Below are 19,165 nucleotides of genomic sequence, written 5' to 3' on the forward strand. Positions count from 1 at the left end.
AAAACACCAGTCTCAACGTCAACAGTGAAGAGGCGACTCTGGGATGCTGGCCTTCTAGGCAGAGTTCCTCTGTCCAGTGTCTGTGTTCTTTTGCCCATCTTAATCTTTTATTTTTATTGGCCAGTCTGAGATATGGCTTTTTCTTTGCAACTAGAAGGCCAGCATCCCGGTGTTGCCTCTTCACTGTTGACGTTGAGACTGGTGTTTTGCGGGTATGATTTAATGAAGCTGCCAGTTGAGGTTTTGTGAGGCGTCTGTTTCTCAAACTAGACACTCTAATGTACTTGTCCTCTTTCTCAGTTGTGCACCAGGGCCTCCCACTCCTCTTTCTGTTCTGGTTAGAGACAGTTTGCTCTGTTCTGTCAAGGGAGTAGTACACAGCGTTATACGAGATCTTGAGTTTCTTGGCAATTTCTCGCATGGAATAGCCTTCATTTCTCAGAACAAGAATAGACTTGATGAGTTTCAGAAGAAAGTACTTTGTTTCTGGCCATTTTGAGCTTGTAATTGAACCCACAAATGCTGATGCTCCAGATACTCAACTAGTCTAAAGAAGGCCCGTTCAATTTGATGTTATTTTAATGGACAATTTTTTTTGCTTTTCTTTCAAAAACAAGGACATTTCTAAGTGACCCCAAACTTTTGAACGGTACTGTATGTTATAATTCCGTCACCTTCCATCTAGAGCCTTCCATTTCAGGGCCAGTTGAGGACAGCAGGTTCTCAAGAACAATACCAGCAAGCCTAGGTCCTTCAGCGATATAAACACATGGAATACGGCTGCTTGTTATGCCTGGCCATGTATAAACACAGGTCATTACATCTTTAGAGATAATGGATATCATCGAAACGACAACAATCAAATCAAATCAAACAATGCATATCATCGAAGCAGCGTTTCCTCTTAGATACGTTCTCTGGCAGATGTTTGACTTCTAACTTGACCCTAGTTAGCAGTGCTTGGCAGCTATTCCCTTAGAGGCCTTAAAACCGTTATTGGCTGCTGTTGTTATCCTACAGACTTATCTGCTGCTGGAATGTGTACTATGCTAAGTACTGGGGCCAAGGAACTCACTGGACAGGACTTATTTGAGGGAAACCGTCATCGTTTTAAAGACCTTTTTCGCGATGGTCAAACTTCTGTCAGTGGAGGCTTAGCAGACTAGGCCGGGTGTTTAATAGCAGCAGTGAGAATTGTTTACACATGTAACAGCCACGGGCATACATTTGACACCCCAAGCGCTACATGCGCTAAATGCTATTAGCGCCGTAGTTAGGGTGTTGTTATTCTACTGGTCCCCATTGAAGCCTGAATTGTAAGCCTGAATGAGGATGGAAGCTGGCTGTTTCCATTTGTGTCCTGACCTAGCATACAGTACTGTGGACTTTAGAAGACAAGTACATTTTCTGAATGGGGTCAATCTCCATGCCAGAAATGAACAGATTCATAGAGGTGCTGGTATGTGTGCACCCAAAACCTTAGCCTGTTATAGACCCACAAGCTCTACTCTAGAACTCCAGTAGGCCGTAAACCCCCAGCAGTTTCCAAGAGTTAAGGCTTAAGTTCTCACTCTTTGATTCTGGCCTTCTGTTCTAGAGTCCAGGGTACTAAAACTCAAACCATGACCCTATAGCCTGCCAATGACCTAGAGCAGGGGTCGTCAACTAGATTCAGTCAAGGGCCAATTTTTTTCTGGAGCGGAGGGTCGGAAGGCCGGAACATACAGTAACTACAAATAATTTGTAGACTGCAAATAAATTGACTGCAAGAAGCCCAAACAGATATAATATTTGCCTAAAACGTAATTATTTCAAACCTTGCTTAAATTTGTATGTGTCTCTATATTATGTGTGGGAATTCCTGGGAACAGATTTCCAAAATTAAAATCACTTGGAGCTGATTTCCTGGTGTTTTTGCAGTATTTTATGTTCAACAGTTAAAATTCTCAACAATTTTTACAAATTATTATTAGTATTATTTTATTTGTTCAGAAATCTTGGGGGGGGGGGGGCAAATAAAACCACCCATGGGCCAAATTGGGGGAACCCTGCCAGTTGGGGAACCTGACCTAGGGTCTTCTAGTCTAAGGTATTTTCTGTGTTTTAGAAAGCAGCTTACTTTGGGATTTTATTCATATGTGTGCAGGCCAATCACTGCCAGATTTCCCCAGTTCTTCCAAGTTTGTGGGAAGACGGTGGTTGCTGGTTGCCTGGTTTGTGATTACTGCTGACTCTCGTCTTGACGCCGACCCCTGTCTCTTGTCTCCTGTCAAGTTGTGTGGGAGGGATACGTGCTCGTCATCACAGCCCCGCTGTGTCTTTGACCTGGCTACAGAACTATTTACATATTTGTGAAGTGAGTGTGAGGCTCATGGGGAGAGAAACATGCAAATGGCCGTTTGACTTGGCTTCTCGCCGATCCCACATCAATAGGTTTTTACTGAGCGAGAATGGCAGGGCGGCCCGACTAGGGCTGTAACACAGGTTCCTTTTCTGTAGGGAGGACAGAGTAAGGGCGCGTACTGGGCGCTAGTTATTTCCCCATTACAGGTGCACCTCTGAAATTCATGAGGGGAAAAACATGTGCATACTATACAAGGACACTGTGTTCGATGCCTGATGGTTAATGGTAAGGTTGTTACTGTTGTTAGCTTTGAAGCGTAAACAGGTGATGCTGGTGTGTATTGATTTATTTATTTTTTTAAATATGAAAGGAAAAATCTAATATTTTGTTGTGGGAAAAGTCTTACCGACTTAAGGAGATGTTGATAACAAAGATTGGGAGTTAAGCTGAAAGGTCGGCTGAAAGTAATTGATCAATTTTGCATAACTTACTACAAGAAGACTGTCTATATCAGCATCGTAGTGATTCTGTGGGAAGAGTGTGGTTTTCTCAATACCCCTAACCCCTCCTCAGATGCCCCCTTCTCAACCTGGTCCCAGGGTCCTATGTTTAGTAATGGACTGTCGCCAAGGCAACTCAACACAGCGGGGGACAACCCCCGATACATGTAGTAGAGATTGTGATCTAGGAGTTGTCACAACAACAAAAAACTAAAGATGTGGCTAATCTAACATCCCTCTTCAATACGAGTCTCCCAGCTTGATAATGGAAATAATTGTGATATGCCTGGGAGTATTTGGTAATGTTATTCCATAGTGCTATTTGGTAGTGCTGTGGTCCCTCTTTAGAAAGATGATCTACTCACACTGGGCCTGCAATGTCATCCTCGGGGGGATATTCTGACTAATTTGGGGGTTTGATTTATGTGCAGATGTTTTTGTGTGAAATATCTGAGCGGTTGCATCATGCTTTACTATACTGAACAAAAATATCAACATGACACGCAACCATTTCAATGATTTTGCTGAATTACAGTTCATGTAAGGAAATCAGTCAATTGAAATACATTCATTAGGCCCTAATCGATGGATTTCACATGACTGGGCAGGGGTGCAGCCTTGGGTGGGCCTGGGAGGGCATAGGCACACCCACTTGGGAGCGCGGCCCACCTACTGGGGAGCCAGGCCTAGCCAATCAAAATGAGTTTTTCCCCACAAAAGGGCTTTATTACAGACAGAAATACTCCTGAGTTTCATCAGCTGTCCGGGTGGCTGGGCTAAGACGATCCTGCAGGTGAAGAACCCGGATGTGGAGGCCCTGGACTGGCGAGGTTACACGTGGTCTGCGATTTTGAGGCCGGTTGGATGTACTACCAAATTCTCCAAAACGACAATGGAGGCAGCTTATGGTAGAGAAATGAACATTAAATCCCTGGAAACAGCTCTGGTGGACATTCCTGCAGTCAGCATGACAATTGCACTCTCCCTCAAAACTTGAGACTGTGGCATTGTGTGTGTCACAAAACTGCACATTTTAAAGTGGCCTTATTGTCCCCAGCACGAGGTGAACCTGTGTAATGATCATGCTGTTTAATCAGCTTCTTGATATGCCACACCCGTCAGGTGGATGGATTATCTTGGCAAAGGAGAAATGCTCACTAACAGGGATATGCACATCATTTGAGAGGAATAAGCGTTTTGTGCGTATGGAGCATTTCTGGGACCTTTAATTTCAGTTCATGAAACATGGGACCAACACTTTACATGTTGCGTTTCTAATTTTGTTCAGTATACAGTGTGATACTGTACTCCTGGCAGTCTCCTCTTAGCCCCTCCAGCATCACAGATCTTTTCTCTTTCCGTAAACCAGTGACATCACTGGATGTTTGAGGTCAGCACTGCAGAGTATCACTGTAAATCTATTATCACTATAGAGAATGAGTCTCTCAGCACGGCTGCCCAGTCCTGTATGTTGCTTATGGAATACCCCTGAGGTCTTTATAATGCAGTTTTCATAGCGAACCTTCACCCTCACTTTGCTATGTTCTATTTAATTGCACAATTTTCTGAAACTGTGTTTTTCTTAGAGGAAACTACTTCACGCAAGATAGATTTAAAACGATGTAAAAAACGTTACTTTTGGTACTTTGCTAACTTTAATGGTTGTGCAGAATTGTGATCACGGATTTATGATGCTATTGTGGCTTCTCGTGATCAAAGCCGTGCACTGCTGTCATGCGTCAGATTGAGTATCCTCCTCCGCTTTCTCTCTAGTCTCTCTCATGTCTCGGAACAATAGATCTGGCAGTGCTGAGACGCAGCTGTGTCTGTACTGCAGCTGGACTTAATACCCCTTTCTCCTGACCCTGCCTTTCTGAGGCGTTAGGGGGAGGACTGGGGAGAGTAGTGGAGCAGAACGGCAGGTGGGCCTAGACACTCCACAGGTGGCTGGATTCCACCCAGCCCCTCTCCTGAACGTCACAGCCCCGTCCTTGGCTCTAGCTCTCGGGCGGAGAGAAGTCCGGCGGAATTCATCACGATTACCGGAAAAGTGGAGAGGTCAGCATTTGGATGGGACACAAAAATGCCTCCTCCGTCCCTCTGGCTGTCCTCTTGCCGATAGGTCCTTAGCCTCGGCCTGGGCGGCACGGGGGAGAGGTGGACAGTGCAGGAATGTAGTCGACACCAGTTCGCTCTTTGGCCTTTCAGAGGTAACCAAGCATGTCCACACAGCTCTTCTTTCCCCTGCTCCTCTCCGTGGCTGCGTTGCAAAAAGAGAAGGGAAAAAAAGAGAGGAGATTGTTGATCAGCACAGCACTCAGATAAGGACTTTGCGGCCAGCCTTCCTAGTCAGGAAAGAGCCTAGAGCTGACAGTGGAGTTACAAGCTTGGAGCCTGGTCTCAGACCATTCAAACCAGCACCTGTTTTTAATGAGTATAGGAAGGATTTAAAATGAGCAGGGTCATATGGGTCACCTCCCTTCTTACGAGACGGAGCTAACGTTGCACCACATGAGATCCTCAGCTAGACAGAGCTCACTGTCTCGTACACTTATTCCTTGGACGCTAAGCAGGAAGCCACCTCTGCTGCTTGCTCGCCCGCTGCCACTGACCATAATCTCTCTCTTTCTCTCTCCCTCTCTCTCTCTCTTACCCTCACTCCCACACAGACAGAGGTCTGTGAAGCATCTCTAATCTCTTGGGAGTGTGTTATTGTATCCCTGCGATGTTGAGGGTCTGTCCATCTCTGTCCTGGGCATGTTTCTCAGGCCATGACATGCCACATCTTGATGTGAGCTATTGTGAAAGGGGGTTGTTTTTCCCGGGAATGTCCTAGGAAAAGATTGGCAAAGATCTTGCTTTGTCAGGACTTGACAGTGATTTGATCAGATCTGATAGCTCTTCAAGCAACCAACACAGGGCGCAGCAGGAGCTGGAGCAAAACCATACCTTCCCCTTTTGATGTGATCCAATCTCTTAAGCTGCGTTTCCTTATCTGACATGGGCAGGTAGGTTAAACGTTCGAAAAAGTGGAATTAAAAAGTGACATTTGTGGTTTACGACCCTTTAATGTGAAGGGAGAGATGGAGGGAGGGAGATATGGGCTTCTTAACTGTAGAGCCAAGGGAAAAAAAACATTGCGTCCTAAGTACAGCGGTGCTTGTGAAGGCAGAATTAAGACCTCAAATTTCACGGCACGTGGGAATCCGCTCTGTCTGCAGAGTGGGCTGTTTGTGAATGATGCTGTTAGTCTGGTTATATTCAACAGCTGTGGAGCCTTTGAGTCAGTTTCCCAAATGGTGGTGTGGGACCCACTGGTGTGTCATGGCTATTTCAGAGGAAAGAAACTTTGGCTTTTTCCATTTGTCAAAAGAACAATGGAAATAGCATGTTTTCAAGAACATTCTTAAAGCTTTAGGGTTCTGGCCCTAACATTTTAAGAGCTACTGTCTTCCAGAACCATTAGAATACCACTACATTTCTGGGTAAATATGAGCGTCAAACAGACCTACTTGTAGTCAATGATCCTTCAACAAAATGTCACACAGGTCATTGACTAGATAAAAACATGGAATCCAAGTGAGAGTTCAGAGCACTTCTTAGCGGAGATTGCGTCGGCAGGCTGCCAAGCCTGAGAAATAGCAGCGGCTGGCTTTTACAATTTTTAGCATGAGCTCATTTAGACCAGCAGCCCCGAGGTCTGTACAGTATCCACAGCACTTCTACTCAAACACCCCACGTCTGTGTTGTCTTGTTCGGGAGGCCTCTGATAGGAGTCAAAGATGCTTGACAGGCCCAATTTTTATCCTTCTGTGTTTATTCTTGATGCATTTTTCTGTAATGGAAGAAAATCCTTGGGATTGGGATAATTATTTCATGCTAATGTGCCCAAATGTATGATTCCCACGTTTCCAGATGAAGGAAGCAAATCCACCATTTGGGGAGACATTGATGGAATGGATGGTGAGTGTCCATGCCGACGGGAAGTAAATGGGAACAATGTGTCCTTTTAAAAGTCACAGTTCTTCTCTCCTGCTCGTCTCCTACTCAGCCAGAACCATTAATATTGCAAACTAGATAACTTAATGAAGGAGTCTTTTTATGCTCAAGTCAGCACTGGTTTTAAGGTCTTCTTTGAACTGTGGCTTGTGATATGCCACTCTCTGTTAGTGCAGTAGATTCCACGCCAACCCTAAATCTTAACACTATATTTAGTGCAAAAAGTTGTGAGGTCAGGTCATGGCCTTAACCCGTTCTTTGAATGGCACGGTATACACCCCATTTACTTCATTTGATTGCTTCTGCAGTCTCTGCCCTGTCAGCATAAATGTCGTCAAAGACTTTGTGGTCAGTGCCTGGGGGATGATTACAGGTAATGTAATCATGTCCTTAGATCTCGATCTCGTCTCCAATGAGACGGTGTATCATCTTGGTGTGAGACCTGTGCCATCCTCTATATTCCATGTGAAGGGAGTGGTGATGAGGAGGCGGGTTTAGGGTGTGTCTCCACTTCCACGTCCTGAGGTGAACACTGTCATTAATATACTCCACTGTCCTTTACTTAACTCGGGCCACACCAAAGTATTCCACATGGCCACACTGCCCTGCTAGAGACAGCTGGACTACAGGACTATATTATCTGTGGGTGGTTTATTTCTCCAACTGTGGCGCAATGAATTTGACCCTGGGAAAGGCTATGTTTGGCTAAAAGCAGCTATTTGTCAGCCAGGTGCAGCTGGCGTACGCTCATGTGTAGTGGTTTTCATGGATATCTGTACTAATGCCTCTCTCGCTCTCGCTCTCGCTTTCTTGCTCTCTTTCTTTCTCTCTCTCTCTCTCTCTCCCCCTCTCCTGTATAGCTGAAGCAGTTGGACAAGGCAGCGGCGGCGGCCCACACCTATTTCCAGGCTAACCCAGAGCATGTGGAAATGGATCAGAACTTAGAGCAGTACAAGGCTCTGGAGGGAACCGACCAGGACCACTTTGTGGACAGAGAGGCCCGGCCTCATCAGGTAAGAGTGTGTAACTGCCTGTTTCTCGAGGCTAAGGTTACAACATTCTGGTATCTGTTTCCGCAAATTCCCTGGTTTTCCAGAAATCCCAGGAATCCTCCAAACAGCATTTATGTTTGGAGAAAGATGCAACCTTACCCAAAGTACTCTCAATGGGGATTTTCCATTGAGAGTGATTTTAATCCATCTTTACACAACTTGTTTGATTAGTGTACAAATTCAGGGCCTGTTTTATTACCTTTAAATGGCATCCTTCCTTTCTAACATCCATGACGTACTAATCGATAATCAGACATGGTGATGGCTAAGTTGAGACAATATCATTTTCCCCTTCCCCCAATACAATCTAAACTCTACTGTCCCCCAAGTAATTGCTCTTCTCTAGGAAGTAATGATAGAAGTAGCCGATGCCACTGAGCTACATGGACACTGAAAAGACAATACAAAAGAGAAATTATAAACTGGGTGGTTCGAGCCCTGAATGCTGATTGACTGACAGCCGTGGTATATCAGACCGTATACCACGGGTATGACAAAACATTTATTTTTACTGCTCTAATTACGTTGGTAGCCAGTTTATAATAGAAATAAGGCACCTTTGTTTGTGGTATATAGCCAATATACCACGGCTAAGGGCTGTGTCTAGGCGCTCCGCGTTGCGTCGTGCATAAGAAAAGCCATATACCACACCCCCTCGTGCCTTACTGCTTAAATATAGCACGTATGTCAATAATTGTTCTATGGGTGTGAGCAGTGGTAGAAAAAGTACCCAATTGTCATACTTGAGTAAAAGTACATTACATTTACGTCATTTAGCAGACGCTCTTATCCAGAGCGACTTACAAATTGGTGCATTCACCTTATGATATCCAGTGGAACAACCACTTTACAATAGTACATCTATATCTTTTTTTTAGGGGGCGGGGGGGTTAGAAGGATTACTATATCCTATCCCAGGTATTCCTTAAAGAGGTGGGGTTTCAGGTGTCTACGGAAGGTGGTGATTGACTCCGCTGTCCTGGCGTCATGAGGGAGCTTGTTCCACCATTGGGGTGCCAGAGCAGCGAACAGTTTTGACTGGGCTGAGCAGGAACTGTGCTTCTGCAGAGGTAGGGTGAACGCAGTGCCCTTGTTTGGGTGTAGGGCCTGATGGTACGGAGGTGCCGTTCCCCTCACAGCTCCGTAGGCAAGCACCATGGTCTTGTAGCAGATGCGAGCTTCAACTGGAAGCCAGTGGAGAGAGCGGAGGAGCGGGGTGACGTGAGAGAACTTGGGAAGGCTGAACACCAGACGGGCTGCGGCGTTCTGGATGAGTTGTAGGGGTTTAATGGCACAGGCAGGGAGCCCCGCCAACAGCGAGTTGCAGTAATCCAGACGGGAGATGACAAGTGAACATATCGTAAAAGAAAATGACTCAAGTAAAAGTGAAAGTCACCCATTAAAATACTACTTGAGTAAAAGTCTAAAAGTATTTGGTTTGAAATGTACTTAAGTATCAAAAGTAAAGATAATCGCTAAAATATACTTAAGTATCAAAAGTAAAAGTATAAATCATTTCAAATTGCTTATATTAAGCAAACCAGATGGCACTATTTTCTTGTTTCTTTAATTTATGGATAGCCAGGGGCACAGTTCAACACTCAGACATCATTTACAAACTAAGCATTTGTGTTTAGTGAGTCCACCAGATCAGAGGCAGTAGGGATGACCAGGGATGTTCTCTTGATAAGTGCGTGAATTAGACCATTTTTCTGTCCTGCGAAGCATTGAAAATGTTACTAGTACATTTGGGTGTCAGGGAAAATGTAAGGAGTAAAGTACATTATACTCTTTAGGAATGTAGTGGAGTAAAAGTCAAAGTCAAAAATATAAATAGTAAAGTACAGATACCGCAAAAAAACGACGTAAGTAGAACTTTAAAATATTTTTACTTAAGTACTTTACACCACTGGGTGTGAGTGGGTGTGAGTGTGTGTATGTGTCTGTGCATATGAATGGGAGTGTGAAGGAGGGTGAATATGTGTAGGAGGGTGGGAGATAATGGGTGGGTGGCTGCATGGGGTATATGCTGTATGTGAATGAAGGAGAATGGATGAGTAAGTCGATATATGGATGGGTGTAAATGTGTCTAAGAAGAATGGAGTGTGGGAAAAGACAGCAAGTTGGGATAAACTTTGCCTGGGAGGGTAAGGGAGGGCAAGGATGGGAGGGGATGATAAGCTTGGCTTGGGTGTGCAAAAGGTGGAAGAAAACTGGGAGGGGGAGGCGGAGAGGTTTGGCATGGGAGGTTTGGCATCCCACTCTCTCGGTGGACCCATTCTCCTCAAGTTGACCCCCACCGGCCACTATACGTTCATTTAATTTACAAGGTAATACAAACTGGCGACAGTACTTAAGTGTCAGTCTTCCTCCAATGTATGTATAATGACATAATCTACAGTCTTTCGGTTCATTAGGAGAGGAGTTGGTGCTTAAAAGCTCTAAAAAGGCATAGTGCCTCAAAGTACAAAGAAGTACTTAGCTTTATGTTTTTTGTGTGTTCTCTGTTAAATGTCTGCTCAGTCCTCATAATCACATGCTCTATATATGTAATGTACACTACTGTTCAAAAGTTTGGGGTCACTTAGAAATGTCCTTGTTTTTGAAAGAAAAGCACATTTTGTGTCCATTAAAATAACATCAAATGGATCAGAAATACAGTGTAGACATTGTTAATGTTGTAAATGACTATTGTAGCTGGAAACGGCTGATTTGTAATGGAATATCTACATAGGCATACAGAGGCCCATTAACAGCAATCATCACTCCTGTGTTCCAATGGCACGTTCTGTTAGCTAATCCAAGTTGATTATTTTAAAAGGCTAATTGATCATTAGAAAACCCTTTTGCAATTATGTTAGCACAGCTGAAAACTGTTGTCCTGATTGAAGAAGCAATAAAACTGGCCTTCTTTAGACTAGTTGAGTATCTGGAGCATCAGCATTTTTGGGTTCGATTACAGGCTCAAAATGTCCAGAAACAAAGAACTTCCTTCTGAAACTTGTCAGTCTATTCTTGTTCTGAGAAATAAAGGCTATTCCATGTGAGAAATTGCCAAGAAACTGAAGATCTCGTACAACGCTATGTACTACTTCCTTCACAGAACAGCGCAAACTGGCTCTAACCAGAATAGAAAGATGAGTGGGAGGCCCCGGTGCACAACTGAAAAAGAGGACAAGTACATTAGTGTCTAGTTTGAGAAACAGATGCCTCACAAGTCCTCAACTGGCAGCTTCATTAAATCGTACCCGCAAAACACCAGTCTCAACGTCAACAGTGAAGAAGCGACTCCGGGATGCTGGCCTTCTAGGCAGAGTTCCTCTGTCCAGTGTCTGTGTTATTTTGCCCATCTTAATCTTTTATTTTTATTGGCCAGTCTGAGATATGTTTTTTTCTTTGCAACTCCGCTCCTCCGCTCTCTCCACTGGCTTCCAGTTGAAGCTCGCATCCGCTACAAGACCATGGTGATTGCCTACGGAGCTGTGAAGGGAACGGCACCTCCATACCTTCAGGCTCTGATCAGGCACTACACCCAAACAAGGGCACTGCGTTCATCCACCACTGGCCTGCTGGCCCCCCTACCTCTGAGGAAGCACAGTTCCCGCTCAGCCCAGTCAAAACTGTTCGTTGCTCTGGCACCCCAATGGTGGAACAAGCTCCCTCACGACGCCAGGACAGCGGAGTCAATCACCACCTTCCGGAGACACCTGAAACCCCACCTCTTTAAGGAATACCTAGGATAGGATAAAGTAATCCTTCTAACCCCCCCTTAAAAGATGTAGATGCACTATTGTAAAGTGGTTGTTCCACTGGATATCATAAGGTGAATGCACCATTTTGTAAGTCGCTCTGGATAAGAGCGTCTGCTAAATGACTTAAATGTAAATGTAAATGTAATGTAAATGTACTGTACTGTATATCCCACTAGGGGCAATCTGGTGTTTTTAAATAGAATTACAGTGCCTTCAGAAAGTATTCACACCTCTTTACTTTTTCCACATTTTGTTTTGTTAAAGCTTGGATTTAAAATAGATTAAATTGATATGTTTTTGTCACTGGCCTACACACAATACCCCATAATGCCAAAGAGGAATTATGTTTTTTAGAAATGTTTACAAATTAATATAAAATGAAAAGCTGAAATGTCTTGAGTCAATAAGTATTCAACCCCTTTTTTTATGGCATGCCTAAATGATTTCTGAAGTAAAAAATGTCTTAAGTCACATAATAAGTTGCATGGACTAACTCTGTGTGCATTAATAGTGTTTAAAATTAGTTTTAAATGACTACCTCACCTCTGTGCCCCACACATACAATTATCTGTAAGAACCCTCAGTCGAGCACTACATTTCAAACACAGATTCAACCACAAAGACCAGGGCATTTTCTAATGCCTCGCAAAGAAGGGCACTTATTGGTAGATGGGTAATTTTTTTTAAAGCAGGCGAAAATCCCTTTAGCATGGTGATGTTATTATTAATTATTCATTCACCTTTCAGTAGGATAATGACCTAAATCACATGACCAAATCTACACTGGAGTTGCTTACCAAGAAGACAGTGAATGTCTGGCGGAGTTACAGTTTTGACTTAAATCTAATTTAACATCTATGTCAAGAATTGAAAAAGGTTGTCTAGCAATTTTATTTTTATTTATTTAACTTTTATTTAACTATGCAAGTCAGTTGATGGCCTACCAAAAGGCAAAAGGCCTCCTGCGGGGAAGGGGCTGGGATTAAAAATGTAAATAAATGAAATAAAAATATAGGACAAAACACACATCACGACAAGAGAGACAAAACAACACTACATAAAGAGAGACCTACAGTAAGACAACAACATAGAATGGTAGCAACACAACATGACAACAACATGGTAGCAACACAACTTGGCAGCAGCACAACATGGTAGCAGCACAAAACATGGTGCAAACCGCCATCGATAAGAGACATTACTGTGCAGCCATATTCATCGACCTGGCCAAGGCTTTCGACTCTGTCAATCACCACATTCTTATCGGCAGACTAAACAGCCTTGGTTTCTCAAATGACTGCCTCGCCTGGTTCACCAACTACTTCTCTGATAGAGTTCAGTGTGTCAAATCGGAGGGCCTGTTGTCTGGACCTCTGGCAGTCTCTATGGGGGTGCCACAGGGTTCAATTCTCGGGCCGACTCTTTTCTCTGTATACATCAACGATGTCTCTCTTGCTGCTGGTGATTCTCTGATCCACCTCTACGCAGACGACACCATTCTGTATACTTCTGGCCATTCTTTGGACACTGTGTTAACTAACCTCCAGATGAGCTTCAATGCCATACAACTCTCCTTCCGTGGCCTCCAACTGCTCATAAATGCAAGCAAAACTAAATGCATGCTCTTCAACCGATCGCTGCCCGCACCTGCCCCCCGTCTAGCATCACTACTCTGGACGGTTCTGACTTAGAATATGTGGACAACTACAAATACCTAAGTGTCTGGTTAGACTGTAAACTCTCCTTCCAGACTCACATTAAGCATCTCCAATCCAAAATTAAATCTAGAATCGGCTTCCTATTTCGCAACAAAGCATCCTTCACTCATGCTGCCAAACATACCCTCGTAAAACTGACCATCCTTCCGATCCTCGACTTCGGCGATGTCATTTACAAAATAGCCTCCAACACTCTACTCAACAAATTGGATGCAGTCTATCACAGTGCCATCCGTTTTGTCACCAAAGCCCCATATACTACCCACCATTGCGGCCTGTACGCTCTCGTTGGCTGGCCCTCGCTTCATACTCGTCGCCAAACCCACTGGCTCCAGGTCATCTACAAGTCTTTGCTAAGTAAAGCCCCGCCTTATTTCAGCTCACTGGTCACCATAGCAGCACCCACTCGTAGCACGCGCTCCAGCAGGTAAATCTCACTTGTCACCCCCAAAGCCAATTCTTCCTTTGGCCGCCTTTCCTTCCAGTTCTCTGCTGCCAATGACTGGATCAAACTGCAAAAATCACTGAAGCTGGAGACTCATATCTCCCTCACTAGCTTTAAGCACCACCTGTCAGATCATCTCACAGATCACAGCACCTGTAATATAGCCCATCCATCTACCTCATCCCCATACTGTATTTATTTATCTTGCTCCTTTGCACCCCAGTATTAATACTTGCACATTCATCTTCTGCACATCAATCACTCCAGTGTTTAATTGGTATATTGTAATTACTTCACCATGGCCTATTTATTGCCTTACCTCCCTTATCTTACCTCATTTGCACACACTGTATATAGATTTTTCTGCTGTATTATTGACTGTATGTTTGTTTATTCCATGTGTAACTCCGTGTTGTTGTATGTGTCGAACTGCTTTGCTTTATTCTTGTCCAGGTCGCAGTTGTGAGAACTTGTTCTCAACTGACCTACCTGGCTAAATAAAGGTGAAATAAATAAAAATAAAACATTATTGGGCACAGACAACAGCACAAATGACAAGAAGGTAGAGACAACAATACATCACTCAAAGCAGCCACTACTCTTAGTGAGAGTAAGCAATGATCAACAACCAAATTGACAGAGCTTGAAGAATTTTTTGGGCAAATGTTGCAATGCAAATAGTCTGGGTAGCCATTTGATTAGATGTTCAGGAGTCATAACTTGGGGGTAGAAGCTGTTTAGAAGCCTCTTGGAACTAGAATTGGTGCTCCGGTACCGCTTGCCATGCAGTAGCAGAGAGAACAGTCTATGACTAGGGATGGCTGGAGTCTGACAATTTTTAGGGCCTTCCTCTGACATCGCCTGGCATAGAGGTCCTGGATGGCAGGAAGCTTGGCCCCAGTGATGTACTGGGCCATACGCACTACCCTCTGTTGTGCCTTGCGGTCGGAGGCCAAGCAGTTGCCATACCAGGCAGTGATGCAACCAGTCAGGATGCTCTCGATGGCGCAGCTGTAGAGCCTTTTCTAGAAGAACAAAGGATAAAAGAAACAATAGTAGGAAACCCAGTGAAAAAAAATGGCAGCTCAACAGATAACTCACCAAGAGCTCTTGGACCACTCAAACACAGCAGAAAGCCTTTATAAGATATCTGGCTAACATTTAGTAGTGAATTGCATTCAAGTGTAACTTTATCACCTCATGTGCGCTGCACAACAGACTCACTGACAGATATTGAACGCTATGGACTCACCAGCTCCTGCTTTCTCCCGTTGTGCTATTTATACAAACAAACATGTGACTGGCTCCACTGTTCTGGGTAATTACGGTAAGCTTCATAACGGAAAATAATGTGACAGGTTGAAATGAAGATGTAACGGCTGTTGAATGGAGTAGACCAAGGCGCAACACAATATACAAAGCGAAAACGACAGCCAAACAGTTCTGTCAGGTCTACTAAACAGAAATTAGCCACCCACAAAACCCAAAGGAAAACAGGCTACCAAAGTATGGCTCCCAATCAGCGACAACGATGTACAGCTGTCCCTGATTGAGAGCCATACCAGGCCAAAACAAAGAAATACAAAAACATAGAAAAAAGGACATAGAATGCCCACCCTAGTCACACCCTGGCCTAACCAAAATAGAGAATAAAACCCTCTCTATGGCCAGGGCGTGACAGAAGAACGCAATCTGCTTCATCTCCTAAAGTATTGCACAAGGTTATTGCGGATATTAACGTAAAAAGTAGCTTGAGTATATTCCCATTTATTAAAAAACTTCAAAGAGATAGTTTGACGGTATTGAAAATTCATCCCGTGACTTTTTCCAAGTACCCTGGCATATGGTATATACGGTATACCGCCCAAGCCTATTTGGCAGGACCAGACTGGGCTTTCTCTCTGAAACCCTCTTGCCTCTTTCTGCCAACCAGAAATCGGTGTACAGTCTTTCAATTGAACATTTTGGTGTTGCCAGGTTTCGGTGTTTCTTTGAGTGCCATATGCATTGTGCCTACAAAACAGTAAGTACCTAGCCAGAGCATTGAGTGCCAGTTCGTATTAGCTGAATCAGTGTCTGTTTTTAACATATTTTCAGCTATTACCATTCTAAATAAAGTGCATTGTGTGACTCCTCTATGTAAATGGTTCTTTGTGTTGGTGGTTATCCGTGATCCAAGTCTTTTGGCTGACAGTGGCCAGTGCAATTTCATGCGTGGAGACGAGTTTAGGTAAATGACTGCTGCTTGTGGAGAGCACTGAAGCCCACTGAGGTTTGATTGTGGAGGGATGTGTCAATGCTCACACAGTCACATTCATTGTAGTGCTGCAGTGGTGACTGCCTGTCTGTCTGTCTCTCCACACAGACAGACTACACTACACTGTTTACTCTATGCTTTCGTCATTTAGCAGGCAGCTGCAACTTGTATTTTAGCAGGCAGCTGCAACTGTCTATGATTGTCTATACTACACCTCTATGTGTATAGATGTGGTCACAAGCTGAGCTAAATTCTTTATCCGCTTTCTCTCTCTCATCCTCTCTCTTTCTATGCCTTTGTCTCCCTATATCTCTCTGCCTCCCCTATTATTGGGTCCCTTCTCTCCCCTATCCTCCTCTCCCTGCCTCTCTCCTCCTCTCCTATTCCCACCCACCCTCCCTCTCTCCCTCTCTCCCTCCCTCCCCCTCTCTCCCCACAGAGGTCCTTCTCAGCCGGGGTGAAGCTGTATGACAGTGCAGACTACAAGGGGGCCATCGCCCAGTTCGAGGAGGCCCTCCAGGAGTACTACAAGGCCGACGTGGAGTGTCGGGCCCTCTGCCAGGGGCCCCAGAGGTTCGAGGAGCAGGACCATGTCCTCTACCGCTACAGCCTATACGAACTGGTCTCAGGTCAGTCACTATGTAGTTCTGTGTAGTGTCTGTGTATCTATAACACCTATGTAATGGCCACGTACACAGCCGTCACCATGTCTTGAGACATCTTAAGACACGTGATGGCTGGGTATGTATGTAGTGTTTATAACAGCTCCTATGTGGTGTCTATGTAGTGCCTTTAACACATATACGCTGAGTATTCAAAACATTAAGAACACCATGGCATAGACTGACCAGGTGAATCCCGGTGACAGCTATGATCCCTTATTGATGTCACTTGAGACATGGATTGTGTAGGTGTGCCTTTCAGAGGGTGAATGGGCAAGACAAAATATTTAAGTGTCTTCAGGTTTGTGTCAACTGCAACGCTGCTGGGTTCTTCACGCTCAACAGTTTCCTGTGTGTATCAAGAATGGTCCACCACCAAAATGACATCCAGCCTACTTGACACAACTGTGGGAAGAATTGGAGTCAGCATGAGCCAGCATCCTTGCGGAACGCTTTTGACACCTTGTAGAGTCCATGCCCCAACGAATTGAGGGCAAAAAGGGGGGAGGGGGGTGTTCTTTGGTATACCTAATGTTTGGTATAGTCAGTCTATGTCTAACACCTCCTACGTAAGTCATAGTGTCTCACATCTGGTTTTCTAGCATTTATTTTACTCAAATCTGAGTTTTCTGGCTCTGACCGAATTCAACTCTTGTTGTACTCTGTGCCTTTGTGACTCGCTGATTGATTGCTTGGTGGATTTTGACACCGTGCAGTTTGTTGACCTGTGTGATTAGACATGTATGGATGTGTAATATGCGCTGCATGGGTGTGAGCTGCTTGTTTTGTATGCTGTATGCTGTATGCTGTATGCTGACTGACCAGAAGACCTTGATACTTGATTTGTCTGGGTTCACAGCTACTTTACTGCAGTGAGGAGTCTCTCAGCAGCCAGGGGTAGTATTTTAATTAAAAAAAAACAGAGCTTTCTACTTTGAGTGATGGTTCACATTGCTTACAACCCCCTGGTGCAAAATGACCCCCCCCCCCCCCCCCGAGAAACATAGTCTTGCGAAAAACAGCCATTTATCATGTTATGAAGTGGAGGTTTAACGTGGGATGGGAAACTTCTCTTGCTTTCAGATGTTTTGATATGGTATACGGCTATGCCATGCTCACTAGGTGATAAACTCTGGCTGGCAGTGGGCTGGTAGATGGTGGGGGACTTGGCACAGGGTCAAAGGCAAGGTTGGGTAGGTTACTTTCTAAATGTAATCTGTTAGTTACTAGTTACCTGTCCAAAATTGTAATCAGTAATGTCACTTTTGGATTACTCAAACTCAGTAACGTAATCTGATTACATTCCGTTACTTTTAGATTACTTTCCCTTTAAGAGGCATTAGAAGAAGACAAAAATGTATGTTACCAATTGAACGACATCTATTGCAGGATAAATCAATGTTAAAGTTTACATAGCTGACCATAATATGGATGTTCAATTTTACTTTATGGGTTGGATATGTAGGCTTCTTCAAACCCATCACTTTCTACTACATATAATAATACGATTCAATTATATATTTACATAAAAGTCTATCAGAATTCCAGTCATTCCAATTAATGTTATACCCCTGAGATATTCAAGAATAGGACTTGGAAATATGGAAGTATAAATTAGCCATATTGTTTTACCTGAGCATGACCCCAAAACGAAGGACTTATTAGCCAGCCCTACTCTGTTGTTTATGATTGTGTTGTCATGGAGGACTGATTGGACTCGACTGATTCGAGTTGGAAAATAAATGCTGTGCTCATGGAATGGCATGCTTTCAGCACTACTGAAAAGTGCTATTTACATGTGAAAAATGTATGCCATATGCTGCATTTGTTATAGGACTATTGTTTACCTGTTGGTGACACTTTGATATCTTGATAATATGCAGCTGTTTAAAGGGCAAATGGATGAAACAGATGAATCAATAATAAAACGGGCGCCCCGCCTCTGTTTTGGTAAAAAGCTGAGGGTCTGGCCTGGAGAAATATAACCACTCTCAGATTAATAGACAGAGCTATGGATGCAAGGACTGACCATTCATGATATCAACATTATTGTTTTAACCATGTTATGAGGCTATACAGTGTTTGTTTGCATTTACAATGATAAACATCGGAGAAAAACAAGCTTATATTTTGGGTTCTTATGGAGTGTGACAGTTGAACTAATCCATTGAGGCATTTATAAGTTATATTCTTCAAGAATCAATGGATATACAGTATATATAATTTATAAATCCCAAAATTGATGTAGCAACTACAGATTGCCCCTTTAAGTCTATCAAAAGTGTGCGAGTTTCAGCATGTGTCCATTAGGAAAAAAATAATTTATCAGCATGAATTAGATTGAGCAATAAAAGCCCCACTTTTATTCCAGAGGCTGGGATCCGCACTATGCAGCTGTTTGTTGCAAGAGCTCATTCTTCACTGGCTGTCCACTGG

General features: G+C 43.8%; 1 protein-coding gene across 1 annotated transcript in view; it reads left to right on the top strand.

Annotated features, from left to right (window-relative positions):
* The window catches only part of LOC106613518 (prolyl 3-hydroxylase 2), a 106,132-nt gene that overhangs the window by 65,557 nt on the left and 21,410 nt on the right, over positions 1–19,165 (top strand). Inside the window, exons 2-3 of the mRNA XM_014215861.2 lie at positions 7,704–7,856; positions 16,507–16,696. Of these exons, the coding sequence (XP_014071336.1) occupies positions 7,704–7,856; positions 16,507–16,696 (343 nt within the window). The remainder of the gene's footprint in view (positions 1–7,703; positions 7,857–16,506; positions 16,697–19,165) is intronic.

Source organism: Salmo salar, chromosome ssa10 (assembly GCF_905237065.1).
Source record: "Salmo salar chromosome ssa10, Ssal_v3.1, whole genome shotgun sequence".
Classification (NCBI taxonomy): domain Eukaryota; kingdom Metazoa; phylum Chordata; class Actinopteri; order Salmoniformes; family Salmonidae; genus Salmo; species Salmo salar.